This window comes from Leuresthes tenuis, unplaced genomic scaffold (assembly GCF_036924035.1).
Source record: "Leuresthes tenuis unplaced genomic scaffold, fLeuTen1.0.hap1 SCAF_21, whole genome shotgun sequence".
Classification (NCBI taxonomy): domain Eukaryota; kingdom Metazoa; phylum Chordata; class Actinopteri; order Atheriniformes; family Atherinopsidae; genus Leuresthes; species Leuresthes tenuis.
Window position 1 is genome coordinate 18,045,778 of NW_027325375.1, and position 23,133 is coordinate 18,068,910.

Sequence of the window (23,133 nt, forward strand, 5' to 3'; positions counted from 1 at the left end):
CAATTCCAGCTCCCCCTACGGCTGAAAGCTCAGCTCAAGGTGTGACATCAAGTTCGTAAACTCCTAAATTTACTCCTCGTGTTTTCTGGTAAGCTGTTCACTGTTTGCTCGGAGTCTACCTGCGTTTGATTCCCTTTAACTAATCAAAAGCAGTAGTGGACGACAACAATTTCACGAGTTGTAAATGCTCTCCATTTCAGGACAACTAAAGGGAACATATACATGATGCTTACAAGTTATTTAATAGCAATTTTTCACACATTTCACAGATTTTTTTGTCAAAACTCATCAGAACCACATTTCTGTGTACATGTTTAGGCTCAAAAGGTGGAACCTGCTTCATTTGAGATCATAACCTCCCAACATAAGTGCCATCTGTCCATTTTAACATCGAACTCCCATTCATTAGTGTTCACTTTTTATAAATTTTTGGTTTTACACCACCTGCCAGAACTACAAGTGGTTCTGTTCTCTGCAACTTTCAACAGTTTGATTGTTCAGGTTCCGAGAAGGTCACAGTGACGCCAAAGTCCTCCTTGTACAGGTCCCAGGTTTTTGGTTTGTGTGGGTTGTCCAGCTCCTCCCTCGGCAAATATAGCCTGCGGATGGTGTGGGGAGGAAAGGAGATACACTGAGTGCTACAGCCAAAGATCACCGCTCAAAGAGCCACAGAAATAACAAATCCGGGCTAAAGAGACGTACTTGTAATCTGTTATGAAGGAAGTGTTGAACCAGAAGTAAAAGGGAACATCTTCGTATCCTTTCGGAAGACCCTGACGATTGAAAAGAGAAAGCATCGCAAAACAGCCAGAGTGAGCGCCAGCTCCTCCCGACACCTGCAAGCTGAAGATGTAAACGTACTCACCGCACTTGACTCGAACATAACCTTCACATCCCCTCCCACCACCGGCCCGTTCACCAGGCTGATGACGGCTGCATTATTGCCCACATCGGGGAATACCTAAAAAACAACCCCGAAACGAGTCAAGCTACCCATTCAACCAATTCACCCCGACGTACAACCCACTGAGGGTGACCGGACTCACTTTGCAGTTCTCCTGTTTGGCACACACGCACTGAAATACCAGCTCTTTCCTCACAATGATCTTCACCTTCAGATCGCTGCCGTCACCTTTGCCCACACCTAAGCACCACAAAAAAACAAAAAACACATGTGGGAAGCCTGCTGTTGGTGTAGCTGTGATGGTTCCTGAGGTTCTGCCGGTTTACCTGCTATGGAGTGGAGGCGGATGCTCCTGATCCTCAGACTTTTAGGTGGAGGAAGCTGCCTGTTGAACTTGGTTTTCATAATCTCATAGTACCCGACATACCGGCTCTGTGAGGCACAGATGTAAACATTAGTTTGTTTGTTTAGTTGATATGTGATATCTTGTAAATCGTTCTATCATTCGAAAAGCGAGTCCATTCTGTGGAGTCTCTCCTCCTCCTTTCTGCCACAGGGAGGTGCTAATCAGAGGTGTAAAAATTCAACATGTTGCGGGTTTCAGGGGAATCTCAAGCGGCTGAATGGTTCGTTCTTACCTGCGAGGGAGTCTCCACTCCCTGAAACTTGGAGCTCTGACTTTTGTCTGTCCTTCTCTCGCCAAAATATTCCAGACTGTCCTGGTGCACAAAGAAGAAGTCAGTTTTAAGGAAGCGGGCTTTGTTTTAACGGCATTTGGTTTATTCATTAACCCCAGCTTGAGGAAACCACAGAGACGGACCTGTGCGCTCTCAAACTGGTCACTGTCAATGAGCCAGGTGCACACCATGGTACCTGTGCGTCCTGTGAAAAGAAGCAGAAGAAACCGCATCAGACACTCAAGAGGGTCCTCTGAATGATAAACAGATGGGCAGAAATGGTTAACGTCACCTTTCCCTCCTTTACAGTGAATAGCAATGATGTTTTTGGGGTCAGCGGACATCCACTCCCTCACGTTTGCTGTGTATCTCAGCAGGTCCCTGAGACAATGCAGCACAAAGAAAAGGAGATAAGGTGCCAAATTACCGTTCTACCGACAGTGCAAGCTTCAGATGCTTTTCCTTTCTGTAGATCATTGGCATATTTCAGAGAATTCTGTGTGGTCTATTATCAAAACTGCAAATTGTGTCCTTTTCCACTGAAGATAAACCCAACCAAAAACCCCTCTTGAGCTTTGATCTGAAGTATCTAACTGGGATTAATAGTAAAAAAAATTGCAAGGCAAATATAAATCGGGGAGGGTTACTCACTCCAAAGAGGGGACATTGTGGTCATCGATGAACACCCGTTCAACCTTGTAGTGGAAAAACTGCGGGTCGTAGCCTTTCTCACCTGAAAGCAAAAATCCAGCTGATGTTCTGCACGTAGTTCTACACAATAAGGAATGAGAGGAGGGGCCGACTCACTGCACAGATTGTAAACTTTGTAGTGGCCCTCGTGTTTGGTGTCAAGAAACCTTGCCACCTCCTATAAAGAATGAGCAGAGAACGTTTATTCTTTAAGGTATCAGAGACGAACGAGAAGATTTGGTTCTGTCGCACTTACCCTGATTGGATTCCTATAGAAGGCTTGCTTCCCAGAGGAGGGGAAAGACATGGCAATGACACGGTCTAAAGAGTCGGGAAAAGATGTAAACAGCTGTCCCACTTTGCAAAGCAAGTCATTTTGTGCTGCGATAACACCTTAACACCACCTACCTGTCACATAGGTGAGATCCAGGTCAAATCCATCCTTCTGATAACGCCTCTTGTTCTCAGAAATCTGACCAAAAAGTAACAATCTGTTCTTGTAAGGTTCTCCAACACCTCCAGCTCCCCACAGCATTTCGGCAAGGTTCCAATTAGCTTAAATGCACGTGTCATTTATTCATTTCTGCACTGCCCCGACATGTTGCGTCTTACCATCCTCCTGGTGACTTTCTCCAGCTCTTTCTTCTGGGCCGCCAGTCTGAAAACCCTCACAAGGATTATTATTCTCAAGAACCGCAGGAACGTCACAACCCTGGTAAAAAAAAAAAAAAGGAAGCACATGTCCATTTAGATTACATTAAAAAAAAAGAATTAAATTCACACAGTACAGTATAATTCATCTGCAGTTGTTCATCTTGTATAAACACAATAAAAAAAAAAAAAAAACAGCTGATAAAGCACAGCAAATACTATGGCAGAGTGTGAAACTTGCAGAACGTCCGTTTGACGAATGGATTACAAATTAACCTCCACCTCCCGAGAGTCCAAAATCTTTACAGACTCGTAAAAAAGAAAATAAATCTTCCTCCGCAGTAAAGGAGGAACTCCCACCTGGGGATGAGGCTGGCACCTGACAGGTCACTGAAGGTGTAGATCATGGTGACCACCAGCGTGATCACAACAACGCAGGCATCAACAATGTTCAAATTTGAGCTGAAGTAGACTCTGAAGCTAAAAGGAGGCAAAAAAAAAAAAAAAGAGGTTAATACGATTAGGAGAGGAACCGCCCAGATGGCACAGTGAACATAGCAGATGACTCAGTGGCCGTGTTTTGACATTCCGAAGAAGCAGCCAAAAACATGCCATGCAGTTCCTGTAAAACTTCCTCTTCACAAGTTCCTGTCCTTCAGCTAATCGCACCATGTTTTTTGCTGACACGGGAAACTGGGAAATATTTGCATCACTCACTCAAACATTTCCTGAACGAGAAAGCATTTGCACTATGATATTTTTAGACAAAAACCGTGACATTCGAAGCTTCAAAATGTTTCTCGCTCCTTTTCTTTTTTCTCCTGGAGACTAAGATCACCTGAAAATACCCCACTCACCCTTCCACATACACCCGCAGGAGAACATCGGCAAGGAAGAAGAATGAGATGGTGAGGGACACAGCTTCTAAAGCGTCTCCGACCTCTCTGCTCCTTGCTGGCAGCGAGAAGTCCACAATCACAAGCACAATGTCCACGATGATCAGTACCACTCCGAATAATCTGAGAAACAAACACACTCATGTCAAACGGAGTCGTGCAGAGTTTGACTTTGATTACCATTTTACAAGGAGAAAAAAAAGAAAAGACCCACCGAAACCCAAAGGACATGACAAATGGGGTCATCTTTTTCCGAATATTGCTGCAAACGGAGGAAACGGGGAGTCATGATTTTCGTTAGATGCGTTTTGTGGAATATTTCACCCGCATGTGACCTCTGCAGTCTATGCTGCTGTTGCTGTGCATAAACTCACTGGTACATCGTGTCTGGCACCACATTCTTGTCCTTTCCGTCATCAATCTCCACTTTTGCATCATCCATCTTGGCAACGTTTCTGATGGGGAGAGAAAGGGAAGAAAAACTTCAGTGTCATGACAACAAGTCCCTCTTTCTTTTCTTTTTTTTTTTTTTTTTTTTTTTTTTTTTAAAACAAAAACACATCTTAAAACACACATTCAATTCACACACACACACAATGCAACGGAGAACAACTCAGAAGTACGTGAAATACATGTCTCACCCATTTACTCCTGAGTCTGACCCTGGGTCGAAGTAGACAGACATGGTGTGTGTCTCTTTCTGGCTTTGTTCTGAACGTAGAGTCTCTGAACCTTACAGCAGATGTGTTAATAGATCAAATGCACATTGCTCAGTAAATTTGATACGTGGCCGTGTCCTGCCCTTATGATTGGCTCATCCCGCTATTTAAAATCATTTAAATAGTCCTTTTGCGCCTTCAAATCAGAGCAGCAGAATTGAACCTTTCGCGAAAACTCCACGAGCATGAACTAAACAAGTTGTGCGCGAGAGCTGTGCGCGAGGCAAGAAAATCAACAGCATAAAGCAGCCTTTGGTGCAGACACCAACCACCGTCCGGTTTTCTCCTTTGAATGCTCACACGTTCACAACAAATTAACACCCCCCCCTCCTCAAAAAAAACTAACCAAACTGGCACCAACTGCTTACCGTTAGGACTGTCATCCGTGGAATTATACGACAGTTCGTCTTGTGACTTCTTGTGAAGACAAAGCAAGGCGGTTCAAAGGTTAACCGAGTAGATTTTCTCTTCTCTCCATCCACTGCTCCTCTCCGTTTTTGCAAACGTAGTGGTTTCGGACTTCCTGGACTTCCTGGACCTCACTGAAAACACCCCCTCCTTCCACCGCTGTTACTCATCGTTTCTCATCAGTTTCGCCGCGAAATATATCTTCACCACAACCTTTCCGCGCAAAGCCATTGAAACTATGAAAAGCTCAAAAAAGTAGGGCCACAGGCTGCAGCCCTCTCTGTTTGTCTCCTCCCTCTGTGGTGCATCTGGTTTTGTTCAAATACGCATTTTCGCTGGAAAAATGCTCGCCTAAAACATAATTGGCTTGTCTTTCATCAGCTAAAAGTGCTGTCTGACAGCCTGTGTCAGTCTGTCCGTCTTGACAAAATCAACGAAAGCATGAATTGAAGTTGAAAAAGTTAAAGAGCCCAGATTTAGTTCTCATAAGGTTCGTGGTCTTAACAGTTATTCGACTAGAATAGGTTTACATGTTTCAATTTCTGGAAGATGGAAAAAAAAAGAAGCATACCTTATGTTAATTTGAATATTGCTGATGTACTGGTGCAGGAGTTTACCCATCATATAGTTGCATTTCCTATCTGATGTACCTTTACATTTGAGGCAGGCATTGCAGTCGCCTGTAGAAAAATATATTAATTAATAAGAAAAAAGATGAAAATAAAATAAATAAGACTATGTTTAGTGACTCTTCGTATTCGCCAGCAGAGGACAGCATTTTGTTTGAAAGAATAAGTCAGCGTGAAAATATGTCCTGAATTTTTTATTTTTTTTCCCAACGTAAGATGAGTTTATCACTAAATCTGTATGATGACCTGTGGCTTTCCACTCACTTGGCTAGCATAGGTACAAATATACATGTTTTTGGTGTAAAAAAACCCCCAGCAAGAGTCATATATATACACATACAGAACATCTCGAACATCCCATAGAAAACATACAACATGATTGATTAAATAGACAGTTTTAAATTATTTTGGTATTTCTGATTTGAGTTACTTCAAATTCAAATCAATTCAAAGTCACTCCAAACAGCTTATATTACACATAGTTAAAAAAAACTGTATTTTGTTCAAATTTACACAATGTTTTGGTCAACTCCAGCTGTTTTTTCAAAGCGCAGCAAATTCACTTGACTTAATTTATATTATAAACATTCACAATGAAAGACAATCACTTTACCACCTTAGGAATGATTGTACATATGAATACCTGACTGCATAATGTCAAATTTTAAAAACACAAGACTTCGACTGACAGCTCTGCTGGTGCAGTATGTTAGGAATGAGGTCTTCTCAGTACTCTCTGTTCCTGAGGACATCGGCTGCTCTGGGATCAGCTCCACGCTTTCCGAACACTGCCATGCTCGATGGAGGAAGGAATGACAAACTGGCCTGAGCTCAGAGTTTGGCACGACTGTTGGAGCCCAGATCCTCTAATGTGGACCATGCAGAACTGAGCGAGCCTATAAATAAAGCTGACACATTTTAGAAGAGAAGAACAAAGAACCTGGAGAAAACAAGGGGAAGCATTGTGAACCAAAGGTAGGCTTGAAGCTCTCTAGCTGCTTGAAAAGTATGTGACTACTGTTGAATCGTGTCTATGAAATGTATCAATAATTTCAGATAAATATTGCTGCGCGCCAGTTTTCCCTCAAAGTCATGCCAGTGTTGCTGCTGCTGTATCTGGTGTGGCCAGCCATGACCTCTTCTGCACAGCTCTCCGTATGTAGCCTTCTCTACTCTTTAAAATACTTCTGCTTTCTCTCGAGGATGGAGTTGTATGTTTTAATCAGTGAGTTTTTTTTCATTCCCGGCGGGTCAGAGAGCCGCCATAAATAAAGCCAATCATGCCCGGAGGGGCCTTGTGTTTTCACCGCTTCCTCTTTGGTCACAATTAGCGGTTTGAAAACAAAATGTGATTGAAAGTAAAATAAATGAAGATGTTTTTCCTCATTCAAGGCAAAAGACTCGTGCGGTCCGGAGGTTGAGGCTCTCAGGAGCAACATAAGGAAACTGGAGGGTAAACTGTTGATCAAGACTTGGCAGGTTGAGCACCTGCAGATGCACAAATACTTTCAGCCTGTTGTTGCTGGCGGGAAACCTCAAATGGACCCGTCTCCGGCTGCGAGCCACAACGACAGCCTCGACAAGACACTGGTGAAACCACTTCCACCAGCTGGCAATTTAATTGTCCACGACAAAGGTAAGAAATAGATGAAAGATGTGTGTGTTCCAGTCTGATTTGTGTAAACAGTGCACTTCATGGAGTTCATAGATCTTGAGTATCCAACGTGAAATGTACATCCCTCGAGTTACAACCGCAAAGGTGATATTCAGCCACCTCTAAGGCCTTCCTCCAATGCCGTCTTCCCAGACTGTTCCGAACTCTTTGACAGGCAGAGACCACCGAGCGGTTTCTACCGCATAAGACCCAAAATACACCAGGAGCCCTTTTTAGTCTACTGTGACATGGAGGATGGAGGAGGGTGGACGGTGTTTCAAAGACGACGGCACGGAAAAGTTGACTTCAGCAGGTATTTAAGCAGAAACGGTAAAAAGTGAGGGATCACTAGCAGAAGCTTACAGTTCCTGAAATATCCACTTAATTCTCACTTTAGAGACTGGGTGGACTACAGAGACGGCTTTGGTGATTTCAAACTGTGGAACGATGAGTTCTGGCTGGGGAATGAGCACATATACTCTCTGCTGTCTGAAGGTTAGAAATCCTAAGAATCCCCCATTCATGTCAAATGAAAACAGCCTGCTGATTTATTTCCTCTTTGTTTTTCTTTGTCTCTAAGGCAAGAACCTGGTGAAGATTGATCTGATGGACTGGGAGGGACAAAGAAGCCACGCGTTCTATGAGAACCTTCGGATCACGGATGAGGCTGTATGAAAAAGAACTTTAAAAAAACTCCTCTTTTGACTCAGAGGTGCGTTTCTCCCCTGATTTGCTGTGATTCTCCCTTCAGGATAAGTATCGCCTACAGTACGGTCAGTACAGCGGGCAAGCTGGAGACGCTCTGAGTGGTGGTGGAGGGATGGTGGAGCAGTGGTCGGCCTGCCTCAGTGGCATGCAGTTCAGCACCAGAGATCAGGTTAGTCATTTTCCCCCCGCTGTAAGACTATTGACTGCGTGCAGATGTTGATCATAACGACTGATCGACAGGACAACGACCGCTTCATTCAGGGAAGCTGTGCCCAGGAGAATAAGGCGGGCTGGTGGTTCAACAGGTAAGCCCTTTAAAAATCACTTCCTTCCTTTCACTCTTTCACAAGCATTAGAGATCAAGTTTCTGAATTTGCTAAATTCATTACAATCTAACCTTCTACTCACAGATGCCACGCAGCCAACCTAAATGGAAAGTTCTACCGCGGGGGGAAGTACAAGGCCCAGAATGACAACGGCGTGGTGTGGGGGACCTGGAAAGGCCTTTGGTATTCCCTTAGACACACCGCCATGAAGGTGCGGCCTTTGGTTTTCTTGGACACAGTCGGAAGTGGAGCAGGGGAAATCTAAAAGAGAAGAGAAGGGCAAAAACTGCCAACCACGTTTCAGTTCTTGATGTTTGAATTTTCTCCCTTTAGTTTGTTATCAAACACGAATAGTGCATAATCATTTTCTTTGTATTTTCCTGTCTTAATGTCTGTCTCAAAGTGTACGTTAACCTGACATTAAAACGAACACCATTTCAGCAACTTTGCCTCACAAATGTTCATTTCACTGTCCTCAAACACAAGAATAGTCTCCCACTATTAATCTAATTTGTACACATTTCAGAACACGAACTGCTTCGATCCCACATTCAAAGTGTCCTTAAACTGTAAAGTGTATCATAGTTTGGGATCGGTCTTCCCGGTGATGCACAGCAGGACTTCACAGCATTACTGAAACAACAGACTTAGCGGCGTACGTTCATGGGACTAACCCTTTTCTCCTGTAGCGTTGTGAATTCTGTCCTTGAGTCGACTTGTGCTTAACAGTGCGGCCGGATGAAGGCATAAGAAACTCATTTAGTTAAATACTGTACATGTAGTGGGTATACAGAATTGAACCTGATGAAACACAGTGATTTACAGAGCTTTCCACAACCTTGAACATTTGTATGCATTTAAAAAAAAGTTAAACAAAAAGGTCATTATGATATGTGTCGCTCCCCTCCTCAGGGATAGCTACAGCAATGCAAAACAATAACAATAAAACTTGGACAGCATTCGGTGTCAGATCGGGGGAAACAATAAATTCAAAAAGCCGTCGCAGTTTCTCACAGATGCGGTGCTGCAAACCTGTGTTCTACTCCTCCTCCCGTACATATACCGGGGACAGATCTAAGTCCAGCATCCTCTGTTCTGCCTCACTCAGCCTATACGGCGAGCCACCACTGCTGCTGTAGTCTGCGGACATCGGCAGAGAGCGACAGTTACCTTTCTTCTGCTCTGAGGACGAAACATTAAAGCTGGCGCTGCGCTTGCGCGCCTCGACAGCAGAGCAGGACTGAGCCTCTTTCAGTTTACGCGCCAGGATGTTCCTCTGGATAGGTGATGGGCCACGACGGTTCCAGTTCTGCTCAGCCCGATCCACGCTCAGCTGGGTCACTCCGTGAGACCTGGCGGGCCCTGTGACTGGACCGCCAATCCCTGAGATCGAGGGTCCGCCTCCACCTCCTGGCTCGCCGGCCTTTTTTCTTTCCAAAGTGCCGATGAGATCCGCTTTAGCTTGTTTCTCAGCTGCTGAAAAGCTGTTTGTGTTTGTTCCTGTATGCTTGAGGTCATTATTGTGAGAAGGAACTGTTGTCCCCGTCCAGGGCATCTTCTGGTCATTTCTCTGGGATCTGGCTTTAGACCACTCTAAGACGCCATGCTCTGGAATGGAGTAAGAGTGGTGTGGCTGTCTCTCCCATCCTCTTTTGGTCCAACAACTACCTTCCGGAAGAGTTCGAGATCCCACCTGAGAAGAAAAACCAGTTACAATGTTTATTAATCCTGACAACAGAGTACACTAACGCAATTTCTGATATCTACATGAAATGCAACCAAATAAACCTATGGATAAAGGCAGGAGAAGCGACCTGGGTCATGCTCCTCTCTCTGAACTGTCTGGACTGAGCCGAGGACGTTGGCTGGGGTCTGGTGTCGTTAAAACTGGAGGTCCGCCTGAAGTTTGGATTCTTATGATACGCGTTTCCCGTTGCAGCATCTCTTCCTCCTCCTCTGAGACCTGCAAACCCACTCCTCTCTACCATCTCCACCCAGTCGGCGGTGCGGTCACGCCATTTCGAGCTTCCCCCACTTGCATGAGCAGAAACAGGAGGACCCAAGACCAGTTCCACTCTCGGACTCAGCCTGTCCGGAGTGACCCTTGGAGTCTGAGTTTGCAGCTGCGACAATGGCGTTGCAATACAAAAATGGTTGTGGTTACCATCGTCCTGCGGACCCAAAGTCAGGGCGGAATGAGCAAATCCAGTCGGTGTAGGAATAGGGGAGTTGGTGGGTGAGGCAGATGTCTCTACCATGGTGTCATGGACAGGGCTTGAAGACACATGGTACAGCAGTGTGGCTTCTTTTAACCCCTTCTTCTTCATCTCCTTCAACTGCTGCTGTGCCAGCCGGTACCTAGAGGGAGGTTTTAGAGGTTTTACTTTGCTACTACTAGGAAGCGACAAATTACAATTGATAATAGTGATGGTAAACACAAACATAAACGCACCCGAATATTGGTGGCAACACTTTCTGTCCTGTGGGAGACAGCCTTTCTGGGTCCTGTGTGAGTGGTAGCACGAGGCTCTGGGAGAGAGGCTGACTTCCTAAAGAAGGCCTGTCTTTCTGAGCACCCATACCCCCTGATGGGCCATGACCATCAGACAGACTGGGCCTTTGGAGGCTGTGGCCACAGATGGAAGCCTCGTCCGATAGCTTGCGCCCCCCGGGCGAATGCATTGAGCTTCTGCGGACCGAGCTGCACTGAGGGGTCTGGCAAAGCTTTCTCCACACAGTCACCACGACAGTAGCCATAATCACAGCCAAGCAGAGGGAAATACCAACCACAACGATCATGTTTCCACCCAGGGCTCCAGCTCCCACAGGCACAGTCGGAAGCGATGGAGAAGTAGAGGGTGAAACTGAGGAGGAAAGAGAAAGAAATAGTCTTCAAAATAAACGGGAGGGAGCTCATCTCAAAGCTAAAAGCTGGATGCGAAAATGGAAAACAGACTGATTGTAGTATACAGTTGTACAGTTACGTCTAAAGACTCTGGAGACAAAAGACACAACGAACAGTAAAGAAAAACCGAGAGCGGAGGTGAAGAAACTGACCAGAGCAGTCCTCCAGGGAGCATAGGGACTGCTCCTTCACCATGCCAGTGCACTGCAGGCCTCGCACACCGGAGGGCAGTAAACACTCACGCGCTCGCTCCCTCACCCCCTCCCCACAGCTCACACTGCACACACTCCACGGCTGCCAGGGTCCCCATGACTCTGAAAAAAACAGTGAAAATATCAATGTGAGATTATTTCATTACAAGCCTTAATCTTGCACAGATACATTCTGAGTCGCACAAATACTCAGAATGTTAATTCTATCTTATTATGCCAACAAGCATAACAAGATAGAATTTTAATTTACATCATTAGATTATGTTCTCTTTTTCCTTAAGGCCTGGATTGGTCACAAGAGATTATTACTGTTTTTAGAGAAAAACATAGAATAGTGTAGGTAACTGAGGTAAAATGATTTGAAAGACTAATTTGTTGGAACAAATACAAACAAATAATGAAATTAAAACTAAATATTTGGGTAAAAAATAAATAAATCTGAGGCTGAGCTTTTATCCACTGCTGTGTTTAAACTGTCAGGGATAAACCACGGGTACATCGGAGCAACAGAAATAAGTATGAAGTATGACGAATGTAGCTCTATAAAACCTCACCTGCACTCCTGTAAACCACCAGACAAGTCTGCGCTGGACTAGGGGATCGACTGAAGTTGAAAACAAAGCGAAAGCAATACTTATTCCTTCCTGGGTAAAAGACAGAGCAGTTGAATTCTGTCTCGTTCTCTCCCTGAGTCAGCCAGTTGTATGCCAGAGGAGGGGAAGAGGGTTCCTCTCCTCCAAACCCCATCACTGCAGAAGAAAGAGCTAAACCTCTTCCAACACCCTTATCACTGTACAGCAGTACTTTCCCATTGGTGTGAGCACATGGCGGCGTTATCATCTTAACAGTCATTGTCCCCTCACAGCCACTCTTGTATGCGCTGGCATTTTCCACCAGCAGTTTGTAGGAAAATATACGGGACAGGTAAAGAGGTGCAGAGCTCTTCACCTCCTGTGCTGTATGAGGCGACCGCAGAGCCACTCTTATGAAGTCTCTCTCCGTGAAGGGGAAGGCACAGGACAGTTCAACACTCTGGGAACGGAGGGGTTCGATTGGCAGCCGCGTGCGAGCTCGAACCTTGTCAATGCTGTTTCGCCCAATCTGGTTGTACTCCATGTAGCTGACTTCTAAGAAGAGAGCAGAGTCCACGCCGCCGGTGCATGCCTGAAAATGTTCATTAGTGGATATTCCAACCTGAAGAGAGACAGAAGAAGAGAAGGGCAACAATCAATTTGGTCATCGCCTTCAAAAAGAAAACAAAAATTGACGATGGATTTGTCTTACCTGGAAAGATCCCGAGTGATTTCCTGCTCTTTCCACAGCAATGTGAAAGGTGGGCCATTGTACTTGCAGCTCTGAACTCCACCACCAGGCGGAGCTCTCTGTGCGACCGCTGTCTGTTCCATTAGTTTGAGAAACGGCGGCGATGCTGGTCTGCCTCAGCAGGAACCGGAAAGTTCCTGCGTACAGGAAGCAGGAACAATCGAACTCCACCCTACCGGCCTCCTGGTTGCTGGGAAGAATCCTGGTCAGAACCGTGCGGTTGGTTTCCATGTTGACCAGAGAGAGGGTCGTGTTGCTGATGGTGCTGCTGTTGGATTTAGCGCTGAAGTCCACAAATACACTGCCATTGCTCAGGGCAACATGGAAGGAGGGCCAGATATTGAGCCCTGCAAAAGCTTCAAAGTGAGAGTGTAGAAAAGTAGAACATGAAAAACACAAAGACACGAGAAAGCCAGCAATATGCAAGATGTAACTACCTATGTCTCAAACTGTCTAATAAATGTGTGGTCTGTATGAAAAGTGGAATTCAAATCAGTGCTTTTAACTTTAGTTGACGCATTTTTTAAAAGCGCACTGAGAGAAAAGAAAACTGATGGATTATTAGTTTCGTTTGCTTGCCACCTCACCAAGATGGATCAAATGAATTAGGAATAGGTCAATAATAACACAGACACAGCTGATTCCCACAAGCAGTTAAGAAGCTGTAGTCGTGGGAAGATCCACACATCGTGCAGACAATAAGGGAAGCTGCTTATCAGCTTACACACACTGTGTCCGGGCAGTGTTTTATGAGCTATTATGCTATGCAACATGCAAATCATCACAGAACAAAGATAACCGAAGAGGAAGAGGCTGGCCCTACATGACATTGTATCCACTCACCAACTTTGTCTCTCTGCTCAGCTTTCCCCTACTGATTAAATGTGAGCTCTCACAGATAGACCTCCTGACCTACAGCATATCAAAACATGCATGTATCCCTCCTCTGTTGAATTAAGATTATGGCTGTTTACACATGGAACTGGTGACACTCACCATAACCCATGAGCGCTAGAAGGAAGGGCAGCAGTGAGACAGCCTGTGGCATTCCGATGTCTGTGCCTCCTTTTTCTTCCACACCACATGACCATCTTATTCCACCATCTGTCACAAAAAAATCAGGAAGCAAAACCGAAAGATAAACAAAAAAACTAATATTCCACACGAGGGCTGCATCTTCCGCAAGGAGGTTATTCTGAGGTATGGGAAACGGGAAGGCGTGAGTATGAAACGGTGAACTTGAGTTTTCTGGATTTATAGGTGCGTCTTCCTCTTCCTTTCGTCCTCACAATGGGTACAAGGAGCTGTCGTCATCACACAAGCCTGCCAAAGGGGCATTGTTAAAAACAAAGGGCCAAATATGTGTTTGGTTGGATGCAAATGTTAGTTTTATGGGGGAGTGTTTTTTTTTTTGTCCATTGAATGGATTTTTTGAGTATCTCTTCTGTTTCCTCAAAAACAAATCCCTCAGGGTCAGACAACTGACCGTGTGCCCCCCCCCCAACAGAAATGTAGAAGAAGGGGCTTCAATTGGAAAAAGCTGCAATAACATCAGGGATGATGCACTCCTCCTGTAGCATGTCTTTCTTCGTCATTAGGCCTTGGTCTTTATTGACTGTCAAAATATTAGTTAGAAGTTCACACAACCACAAAGTCTTTGTAAGGACATTCTCCTTCTTTGAACTGGTCGAAATCTACAGCACACGATGCCTGAAAATCATCCCATCGTCAGACATGTGTGACATGATTGTATTGAAATATTTCAAGAATTCTTGATGCTACACAAATGACACAAATGATCTATTGAGATTTCAGATCAAACATAAAAAAAACAAAAAACAAAAAAACAAACGAGGACAGCAAAGAAAACCATGCCTATCAGTGTGCTGACTCAGCCGTGACAATATCAAATGACGCTTAATGTTCCAACAAAACGTAACGCCGTCGATTATTACTAATCAGTAACCACACTCTTCGATTCACTGCTGTAGTCTATGAAAAAAAAAAGTAAAATCCCAACCAACAAGTTGGGTTGCACCCGCGAGCTCATTTTTATGCCCATTCACCAGGTGTGGGGAGGGTTTTTCTCACCTATCTGGAAACCTGTCGTTTAAAGCGTACCTAATGGTTGTCCTGCTTGGAAAATAAAGTTGTTGTACTCACACGTCGAGTTGACTTAGCTCTTCACGGTATTAATTCCTCGCAACTTTTCCCAACGCAGCATCAGTGACAGACACTCCGTGTACTCGCAACACATCGCTTCTCCTCCCTGGTGGGCTGCCAGCAGCACATTTCAGCGACAGCCAGCGGAACAAACCCAACAGAGCTCCGAAGCGCGCGCAGCTGAGGCACAGAGCGCGTGCAGCCTAGACCCGCGCACAGACAGTCACTTCACGATACATAGCAGGGCGCAGTGAATCTCTTTTTTTATGAAGTTTTAGTTTTCACTTTTTTTGTCCCCCAAAAAAGTACAGTAAATACTTTTCCTGTCGTGTGTACATTTGAAGTACTCACGAAAGGAAAAGTGAATTAACTGGCTTCTTTAAACTCATATTCAAAGTGTATGTTTACTTTTACTCCTCCCGTGAACCTTTTCGCCTGAAAACGAACGGGGGATTCATGTAAAAAAAAGCTTTTTTAAATCTCCCATCAGAAAAATCGATTGGCGTGATAAAACTGTTGCACAAAGGCATAACTTACTTTTCCTGTTCCAAAAAAAAAAGTTCAAGCATTGCGTCATACGAAGTGACGCATTCAGGAGATTATCAGTTTTACTAGCACACACTTTGATCATCTCCAGGAGGTGCCTGAGGAAAATGAATGAAATGAGAAATATGCCAAATGCAACGATGTGGTGTGAGGTTCAAGTCTGGAAGCTACACTTATCATATTTGCTCACAAAATTACTTGTTGATAGTCTACGTATACCTGAGATATTTAAAATGTTCAGAGTATGAGGTGATTCACACGGGAGGTAAGATAATAGAGTAGAACATTTTTATCAAATATTCCTTCCACAGAATCAGATTCCACTCATAAAAGATGAATGATGAGATTTTTTTATGTAAAACAGACAACATAAAAAGATGATTTATGAAATAACATTCAGGATGTGAATTACTTTTAAATATGGCACAGCAGCAGCCATATTTTGTACCGAAAAAAAAAAAGGTTCAGGAGAAGTTCAACGCCATGCACGAACCCTTGTTCATGATGATCAGACCTGCCTAAACTTGGCTCACACGATTTCCTGAGCCAATTGAGTTCATCTACTATCAATAAGTGGACCACATGGCAGGCTAATCTAATCAGTTCTGCAGGCTTCATTTTTCCCTTTGAGGAGAGCCAGGAGAAAACAGGAAGCTTGTCTGGAGATGGAACACCATTTACTGCAAAACTCAGTTCACGGTAGGGAAAAAGAACCCTTCTATTCTGTTTGCCAAAGCCTCTACAGTGATAAAAAAGCACAAAAGCAGCACGCCGAGCAGAAAGTATATAATTTAGATGTGGTCATTTGATAAGTTGCTTTTTTTTTTTTTACAAAAATGCTCATAATTCACACATTCATTACTTATCATGCTTCATCGTGTCAGTGAATAAGATTTGCTCTCGATTCAGCTTTCCAACAGCCATGACTGGTATGCTTATAATATGACTGCCTGACATTTAGCACTGTGTCCAATTATAAATGTGCAATGAGCCAGACTGTATTCCATGTTGCCTTGTACATGAATACATCTGAGAGGGAACAAACTGATTTTGACGGACTGAAAGACCAACACATGAAGTATTTGGGTTTATTGGAAACATGCACATGTTGACGTGTTCGCACACTCCTCGAAAGATAAACACAAAGGGGCGAGCTTCACCTCTTAACTGTTGATTATAGAAACGTTTGACTTTGGGAAATCTGATCTACTGTAAAAAAAAAAATCTGTAGAATTGCAGAATGCGCTACTTGTAAAGAGGTGTGTGGCACCAGCATGACTGCAGTAAATAAATATGAACTATACGTCCTTTAGTGGATATAGTGAAATCCATTTATTGCTACACACACAATGGCTGCTCTACAAGGCAGATACATCTTTGACCTGTTGTTTTATATACAGTATTTTAAGTGTTACTTAAAAACGTGTGGGATCTGAACACTGAGGACAGAAGCAAGTCTTGCTTTGATATACAAAGAAAAAGTCACGAGAAGAAGAATTAGATATCTCAACCAGGCTGGATCTGATACAAAGTGGAAAGCATTTCTCGGATGATTGTTTTAATGCACCATGTCACTGAAGAGATGTTGCAACATGGTTCTGACTCAACAATATTGACTGTAAACAGGTCAAAACAGGTTTGGGTAGAATCTCAACCCCTCAACGGAATCATCTCTACACAGGTGGCCCATCTTCTCAGCCAGCAACAACCTAAGGACGAGGAGGGAATGAACACACAGAAATTAGGAAAAGGAAAACAAAAGCCGAAAAATGCATTTACAAATGAGTTTAAATTAGATAAGACACCCGAGGCTGATCACGCTGTTTCAACAATGTTGCCTCATATAGCAGAGAGAAATGATAGTATTTGCTGTTAAAGGATGAGATGGCTCACCGCTCTTTAGACAGGAGAACCGAGAGACCCAAAAGCTTTGCAAACTCCTCTGCTGTCAAGGAGCCTTTATCCGTCACCTGCGAGTGGCAGCGTTTCATCCCCATCAACAAAAAAAAAGAAAAAAAGATTAAAAACTGCTAAACCCAGAGGAACACGCTGTGGTATTATGTTTGGAAAGGTTACAGCTTACGTTGTCCAAAGCTGAGGCTATCATTTCCTCCTCGCTGTGAGACTGCAGCTGGACCACCATCACGCCGCTGTCGAACACGCGCAGCCTGAACAGAAGACAAGACACATGAGGGGAAAGCGAGTGGGCGCATTTGACAGAAGTCACCGGCCTTCACTTAGGAGCACGAGAAGGAGCCGTCAAAAAAATATATATATATTGTGACGATTATGTCACTTGCGATTTTAAGATCTTCTGCACCTGAGCGTCCTACTCCAAGTCAAAATGTCTTCTCTATACTGATATAGCACATGTTGATATTGCAATAACAATACAGTGAATCACGAAGTAAAAACTACCGTAAAATGCAAATAAATGTATATAATATGTCCTACAGCCTACATTGAATTCACCATTTCAGCTGCTGATTTTCCCAGTCGCCCAACTGTATGTACAAATGAACAAAAGGAGCAGTCCAAGCCCTGCAAAAGCTTCAAGGGAGAGTGTACAAAAGTAGAACATGAAAAATAGTGCCCTATTATAAGCTTCTGTCAAGTTGTTTCATCCCAGCTTTTGCATGGGAAGTGGCCTCTCTCAGGCCCAACTTTTCTGTTTACGCAACAATTAGAAATGAGGTCCCACGTCAACAGTTTTATACTGAGATGTTGTTTGATCGAATTAACAGTTTAAGGGCACTCGGATCAGCAAAGCGGGCCAATGGGGAAACAGGCCAGTGTTTCTTCTGAATCTCTGGGAAGTAACAGGAAATGACAGCTGCGGTGGCCTGGACACCCCTTCCAACAACAGGAAGCCAGGCAGGAAGAGCCTGGCCTCTGTGAGGCAAGCACAAGCCCAACCCTATATAATAAACACATAGCTTGGTCCATAATCACATGAGCGTATTTAAGCAACACAAAAAAATCAAACTCACCTCAGTGGGAGCTTTAGTTGCTCAAACATTTTGCACGCGTTTACCAAATCTTCTGGAGATAAAAGCTGAGGAAAGTAGAAAAACACACAACCAAAGGCATATATGTGTGTGCCATGACTGTACAGATTAGCACATTGTGTCGTATCACTGATCCAGCCAGAGGAAGCATTCAGGGCCATGCCAACTCAAATAATCTCATCCATTCTTATTGTATTTTGAGTGTATATTAAAGCGGGCATCACCTCCATCCCTCGAGCACGGTTAACGAGACAATACACCTCTGTAAGAGCCATCATACCGCCACGCTCCTGAGACAGCAGGGGACGGTGGGAAGAGAGATGTGAAGCAATGAAGATATGAAAGTGGAAGAGATCGGAGGTAAAAATTATGTAAACTCGCTTCAGCACTTTTGTAGATGTTGAACACACAATGAATGAAAGATTGCACCCACCTCCAGAGGTGCCTGCAGCATGTCTCCTAGTTGTTTAGCCAGTTGCATATGATAATGTGTTCCTGATCCATGCGTTTCCCTGGTTACGGGGTTAGCAATACCCATGCTGAGAAGGTAGGACTTAAACTGTATCGTCTATAACAGAGAACATTACTGCTCATCAAAATCAAGGCAATATGTGGACGTGAAAGATTAAAGACTCTATCGTTCAGCACCATGATTATGTCCGATCACAATTTTACTGGCGTTTTATGTTGCTGACGTGTTAGTTACAGGCTTTTTTACTTTATTTTGAAACGACACGCACTGAACTTTGGGCTTCTTAGTTGAAGTCTTACCTCGTCTTCTGTTATGGCTCCCTGCTTTTCTTTGATCTTGTTGGCAATGGATCTGGACACCTCTACCATCTCTTTGGCCTGTCAGTTAAGAGAGTCGCTTAGCAAACTGCACCGCAAGAATCCCAGGTCTGATACTCACTAACAATGACTTAGCACGACTAAACAAACTAATTGAACATGACTAAGGACTACAAAAAGGTCAAGAATACTACAGAAAAACGTGGACACGCAAATGAAAGGCTCTTTTACCTTCACCATCAGCTTACTGAGGTCCTCAAAGGCCTGAAAACAGACACCAAACGGTTAATGGAGCTAAAAAATGTTCAGAATTAAGCACACCGCAAATACTCCATGGCTACAGATAATATTCAAATATCATTCCATAGAACCCACACCGCATCCTTTGCTGGCTCACGTTGTTGTTGTCAAACTTTTTCCAATAGCCATAAATCACTTGCTTTCATACCATCGGTTTTATGTTGGTAAATCTCTGTCGTTGATATATATCTCCACACATAATCGCGACAGACATCAATACATGCAACAGGAGCAGTATAAACATTCTAAAACTTCCCTTAGAAGTGTCACAGTGGTTGAGCTTGAATTTGTGCGTGACAATAAAGTTTTTTATGCAGCAGGATTACAGACAACATTTCAAAAGCTCATCACGTCTTTTTAAACTACACCAGTCTGTATTCCAGGTAGATTCCAAGCAGTTTTAGTCACAATGACCAAGCTGCAGCTCAGTGCTGTGAAGGGGGGCCGTGACACTGTAAATGAACATAACCTTGTTTGTATTCAGATCTGTGACCCAGCATCAGAGTTACCCGTCCACGGTTTCACCGCCGACTCCTCTCAGAACTTACTTCAGAAATGTTTTTGTCTGTTTCTTTCCTCTTCTCCTCTATCTTCCTCTCAATGCCAACAATCCCCACTGCGCGTGTCCTTCCTGCCTACATGACCACGAAGGAAAGAAAAACACGCAGTCAGACGCAAAAAAAAAAAGCAGTTCGAGGGATGGCAGCAAGCCTCGAAGGGGGAGGAAAAGACGAACGGCGGGTTAGAGAGCAATTTTAGTCAATAACTGTTGTGGCACAAAAGTTGAATTTGATTATTAATTTATGGTGTTTTATTTTTAAACAACAAGGACAAATGTAATTTCATTTTGAGACACGTAACCTAATGCAAGTGAAGTGACTACCAACCCAAAGACATTATTCGAACCGACTGTGTAAATAAGAGTCCTGCTGCTGTGGAAAACTAATCCAAATTTGATGCATATGGATACTGGAACAATTTTTGAAGGGAAAGATTGCATAAGAATAAAGTGATAAGACTGCCACCAAGTGGTACATAATTTAAACTACCAGTAACACCCACATAAAGCACGTTAACTACTTGTACAGTTTAGCTGGTACACTTTGCCATTAAAACAGTTCCTATTACCTTCTGACAACAGTGGGAAAGAATAGATTACAATAAAAAGTGGAAGGTTGATTGTTCTGCTTCTGACCTTAGGCCCAGTTCCTGTGGGGATGGGTTGGGAAACTGGTGTATTCTCCCACCTTTTCTGGGTCATCTCCTCTGTTAGTCTCCTGTAAAACTACGAGGAAAAAAAAATGCAACACGTCATTTCCAGGTACCCAAGAAGAAAAATGTCAAAGAAAGTGACAGAAAAAGACTGTGAATAAGTGAATAAGCAGGGCTACCTCTATCTGCCCGTGTTTCTCAAAGGACAGCTTGATGAAGGAGTACTTGCTGTTCTGGTAGGGACCTGGCTCCTTGTTGGCAGGTGATGGATGCAGGTGGATGATTATTTTTGCACTTCGGTATAACAGAAAGCAGTAGCAAGAAGAGTTGTTTTAATTCTCATGAGCTGAAATGTTTGGGCTTGTTAGTAGAAGTTCAATCTGTACTTTGTGTTAACACAAGGAAATAAAAATCAGGACTCAAAGTCCATCAGATTTCTTCTTCTTCTTTTTTTTCCCCAGACAAAACAAAAAAAATAGACATTTAAGTGTAAAATATAATGGGTGACATGGTTGGAGTGCTGTCAAAACCCAAAATCTTAACTCTGTTGGTAGAAAAACCACCATCTAGATTACATGTACCTCTTTCCTATTCCTCCAGCCTGCTCCTCAAAGTAGATGACCTGAGGGAGGGGCATGGCTATGCAGCAGTCCTATAAGATGGGATGAAAAAACAATGCAGAAATCATAAAAGGAATCAAGACACAGAACACCAGTTTCTTCAACTACTGACAAACAATGTGTAGCTCTAAACTAGGATCTTTCTTTGGACTGCTCTTCTTTGGCAATGCTCTCCGGGTCTTGTGAGGTTTGCTGTCACCCTTGTCTTTAGTTTCTAAAACGGTTTTAAATCATTCAGGTCAGGACCCTGACAGCGCTAAATGTTTAAGGTGTTCTCTATTAACCATGATCCAAGCCATAGCTTTTAATCACATTTCCAGATGTTTTCCTCCAGAAGTTTTAATCTAGTGGCCTATTACATGGATCATTTGAGATCTAATGATAACCGTCAAGGCCATCCTGAAGAAATTAAGCGATGACAGGGCCAATATTTCAAGGTGGACACCTCATTAGGCTGGTGTCTATATGAAAGCCCATCTACACTAACAGGAAAGCTTTTTGTTATCATCACTCTAGTTAGATGATTACAATTAGTTGCTTGGAAACAGGCACATGACTATTCTTTGCTGGAGCATTCGGTCGCAGGAACACCATTACTCAATCATAGTGATCTCAGTGGTTTCTTTTTGTATTTTTGTTTATTTTTTCTAAGGGATGAGGTCTGGCACCCCTTCAAAGTAAACAATACCATGAAAAGGCAAATTACAAGATTCTGGAGGAAGACATTAGGCAAACCAACTTGGCCTTGTGCAACTGGCCTTTCAAAAGAAAATTATACCACTAAATCAGTGAAGAAATGGTTCATTTTTGGAGCCGCCCAGCCAGTCCAGACTTGGATCTCATCAAGAATCTGTGAAGAGAACTAAAGACAAGGGTGATGGCAAGGAGGCCTTCCAACCTCAAACTTCTGGAGAAGACTGCAGAAGAGGAACGGTTGAAAGAAGCGGACATGCTAAATGGCTGGTAACAATTATAAGGAGAATGTGGTAGCTGTGACGCAAAACACTTAGCCATTCATTACTGACAAAGGAACAATGAATTGATCACTTGGCACTTCTCATTCAAATCTGAAAACACAAAAAATGACAACGATATTACGAATAAGATCAATCAAAATGTACGAACATCTCTAATATGACGCCTTTCTGCACTTTATTACTTTTGATGCCATCTGCAAATACACTGGTTGAACCTAAAATAGAATTAGCATGAATAATTTTAGCTGTATACGGTTCTTTTTTTTTTTTTTTTACTGGTTTCTTACATGATTCTTTAGGTCTCTCCAGATCAACCGATGGGTGCTCAACAAGGCAACTCCAACATCCAGTTTTGCCTGTTAAATGATGGGAAGGAACTAGACGTTATATTATTGGCTTATGTTACCTTCTTGAGTCACAATAACTTCAGACAACATATGTAACCACCTGAAATCACAATGAGGCTCACTGATTTTATCAGCAAATTATGTGTGTGGTCAATTATTTTTCAATTCAATATTTCCTATTAGCTGCCATACTGTTTGTCTCAGGGCAAAAATAATAGCTGTTAGTAAACTAAAGTTTACCTTTTCATCACCGTCATATAGTCTGACACCTCGCTGCTGAATCACTAAAGTTTCATTCATTTCTAAGAGGCCATTTGACCACGAAAATCGGTCCATTTTTATTCCTGCAAAAAATTATTTTGCTCCGCTCTAACACTCATTTCGTACTTACTTCCTGTAAACTGTTCAAGACTGGCCTGACTCTGCCTGTAGGGAATAACTTATATGTGATTTAATATACAATATATGT

General features: G+C 43.3%; 4 protein-coding genes across 8 annotated transcripts; 1 reads left to right on the forward strand and 3 right to left on the reverse strand.

Annotated features, from left to right (window-relative positions):
• Nucleotides 1-221: 221 nt before the first annotated feature.
• Nucleotides 222-5,105, reverse strand: tpte (transmembrane phosphatase with tensin homology). 4 transcript variants are annotated; one of them, XM_072375352.1, is made up of 19 exons: nucleotides 4,906-5,105; nucleotides 4,460-4,544; nucleotides 4,193-4,273; nucleotides 4,033-4,080; nucleotides 3,780-3,941; nucleotides 3,283-3,402; nucleotides 2,884-2,983; nucleotides 2,680-2,743; nucleotides 2,528-2,592; nucleotides 2,389-2,449; nucleotides 2,233-2,314; nucleotides 1,874-1,962; nucleotides 1,725-1,786; nucleotides 1,543-1,623; nucleotides 1,231-1,336; nucleotides 1,047-1,144; nucleotides 866-961; nucleotides 703-773; nucleotides 222-599 (listed from the first exon to the last, which is right to left on the reverse strand). In XM_072375352.1, exons 2-19 carry the CDS (start codon nucleotides 4,501-4,503, stop codon nucleotides 482-484), a joined length of 1,548 nt encoding a protein of 515 aa, XP_072231453.1. In that variant the 5' UTR covers nucleotides 4,504-4,544; nucleotides 4,906-5,105; the 3' UTR covers nucleotides 222-481. The 4 variants fall into 4 exon arrangements, with proteins under 4 accessions (XP_072231453.1, XP_072231452.1, XP_072231454.1 ...); XM_072375351.1 differs by having other exon boundaries at nucleotides 4,460-4,550; XM_072375353.1 differs by lacking the exon at nucleotides 4,460-4,544 and having other exon boundaries at nucleotides 4,906-5,104.
• A 1,561-nt stretch (nucleotides 5,106-6,666) lies between these two features.
• fgl1b (fibrinogen like 1B) lies at nucleotides 6,667-8,539 on the forward strand. The gene is made up of 8 exons (XM_072374407.1): nucleotides 6,667-6,729; nucleotides 6,967-7,210; nucleotides 7,382-7,541; nucleotides 7,626-7,723; nucleotides 7,809-7,897; nucleotides 7,980-8,105; nucleotides 8,177-8,241; nucleotides 8,347-8,539. The coding sequence occupies exons 1-8, from the start codon at nucleotides 6,667-6,669 to the stop codon at nucleotides 8,525-8,527; spliced, it is 1,026 nt and encodes a 341-aa protein (XP_072230508.1). The 3' UTR covers nucleotides 8,528-8,539.
• A 129-nt stretch (nucleotides 8,540-8,668) lies between these two features.
• Nucleotides 8,669-15,019, reverse strand: thsd1 (thrombospondin, type I, domain containing 1). 2 transcript variants are annotated; one of them, XM_072375120.1, is made up of 8 exons: nucleotides 14,866-15,019; nucleotides 13,699-13,806; nucleotides 12,664-13,058; nucleotides 11,934-12,573; nucleotides 11,320-11,481; nucleotides 10,715-11,126; nucleotides 10,077-10,620; nucleotides 8,669-9,955 (listed from the first exon to the last, which is right to left on the reverse strand). In XM_072375120.1, the coding sequence occupies exons 2-8, from the start codon at nucleotides 13,748-13,750 to the stop codon at nucleotides 9,302-9,304; spliced, it is 2,859 nt and encodes a 952-aa protein (XP_072231221.1). In that variant the 5' UTR covers nucleotides 13,751-13,806; nucleotides 14,866-15,019; the 3' UTR covers nucleotides 8,669-9,301. The 2 variants fall into 2 exon arrangements, with proteins under 2 accessions (XP_072231221.1, XP_072231222.1); XM_072375121.1 differs by lacking the exon at nucleotides 14,866-15,019 and having other exon boundaries at nucleotides 13,699-14,075.
• A 1,466-nt stretch (nucleotides 15,020-16,485) lies between these two features.
• On the reverse strand, nucleotides 16,486-23,064 carry vps36 (vacuolar protein sorting 36 homolog). The gene is made up of 14 exons (XM_072375112.1): nucleotides 22,905-23,064; nucleotides 22,605-22,673; nucleotides 21,302-21,372; nucleotides 20,900-21,014; nucleotides 20,704-20,793; nucleotides 20,057-20,143; nucleotides 19,440-19,472; nucleotides 19,191-19,268; nucleotides 18,853-18,987; nucleotides 18,644-18,709; nucleotides 18,402-18,466; nucleotides 17,495-17,579; nucleotides 17,305-17,381; nucleotides 16,486-17,120 (listed from the first exon to the last, which is right to left on the reverse strand). The coding sequence occupies exons 1-14, from the start codon at nucleotides 22,998-23,000 to the stop codon at nucleotides 17,039-17,041; spliced, it is 1,149 nt and encodes a 382-aa protein (XP_072231213.1). The 5' UTR covers nucleotides 23,001-23,064; the 3' UTR covers nucleotides 16,486-17,038.
• Between the last annotated feature and the right edge of the window lie 69 nt (nucleotides 23,065-23,133).

Excerpts from the sequence above, each read along its gene's own strand:
- fgl1b (XM_072374407.1), top strand. The coding sequence starts at position 6,667 with ATGCCAGTGTTGCTGCTGCTGTATCTGGTGTGGCCAGCCATGACCTCT. Across the intron at positions 7,724-7,808 it reads ATACTCTCTGCTGTCTGAAG|GCAAGAACCTGGTGAAGATT; the intron begins GTTAGAAATCCT and ends TTTGTCTCTAAG. Across the intron at positions 7,898-7,979 it reads TTCGGATCACGGATGAGGCT|GATAAGTATCGCCTACAGTA; the intron begins GTATGAAAAAGA and ends TTCTCCCTTCAG.
- thsd1 (XM_072375120.1), bottom strand. The coding sequence starts at position 13,750 with ATGCCACAGGCTGTCTCACTGCTGCCCTTCCTTCTAGCGCTCATGGGT. Across the intron at positions 13,059-13,698 it reads TCTAGCGCTCATGGGTTATG|CTTTTGCAGGGCTCAATATC; the intron begins GTGAGTGTCACC and ends CTCACTTTGAAG. Across the intron at positions 12,574-12,663 it reads ATCACTCGGGATCTTTCCAG|GTTGGAATATCCACTAATGA; the intron begins GTAAGACAAATC and ends GTCTCTCTTCAG.
- vps36 (XM_072375112.1), bottom strand. The coding sequence starts at position 23,000 with ATGGACCGATTTTCGTGGTCAAATGGCCTCTTAGAAATGAATGAAACT. Across the intron at positions 19,269-19,439 it reads TCAGTAAGCTGATGGTGAAG|GCCAAAGAGATGGTAGAGGT; the intron begins GTAAAAGAGCCT and ends CTTAACTGACAG. Across the intron at positions 18,467-18,643 it reads ACCGTGCTCGAGGGATGGAG|CTTTTATCTCCAGAAGATTT; the intron begins GTGATGCCCGCT and ends TACTTTCCTCAG.
- tpte (XM_072375352.1), bottom strand. The coding sequence starts at position 4,503 with ATGTCTGTCTACTTCGACCCAGGGTCAGACTCAGGAGTAAATGG. Across the intron at positions 4,274-4,459 it reads TCAGACTCAGGAGTAAATGG|AAACGTTGCCAAGATGGATG; the intron begins GTGAGACATGTA and ends TCTCCCCATCAG. Across the intron at positions 962-1,046 it reads CCAAACAGGAGAACTGCAAA|GTATTCCCCGATGTGGGCAA; the intron begins GTGAGTCCGGTC and ends GTTGTTTTTTAG.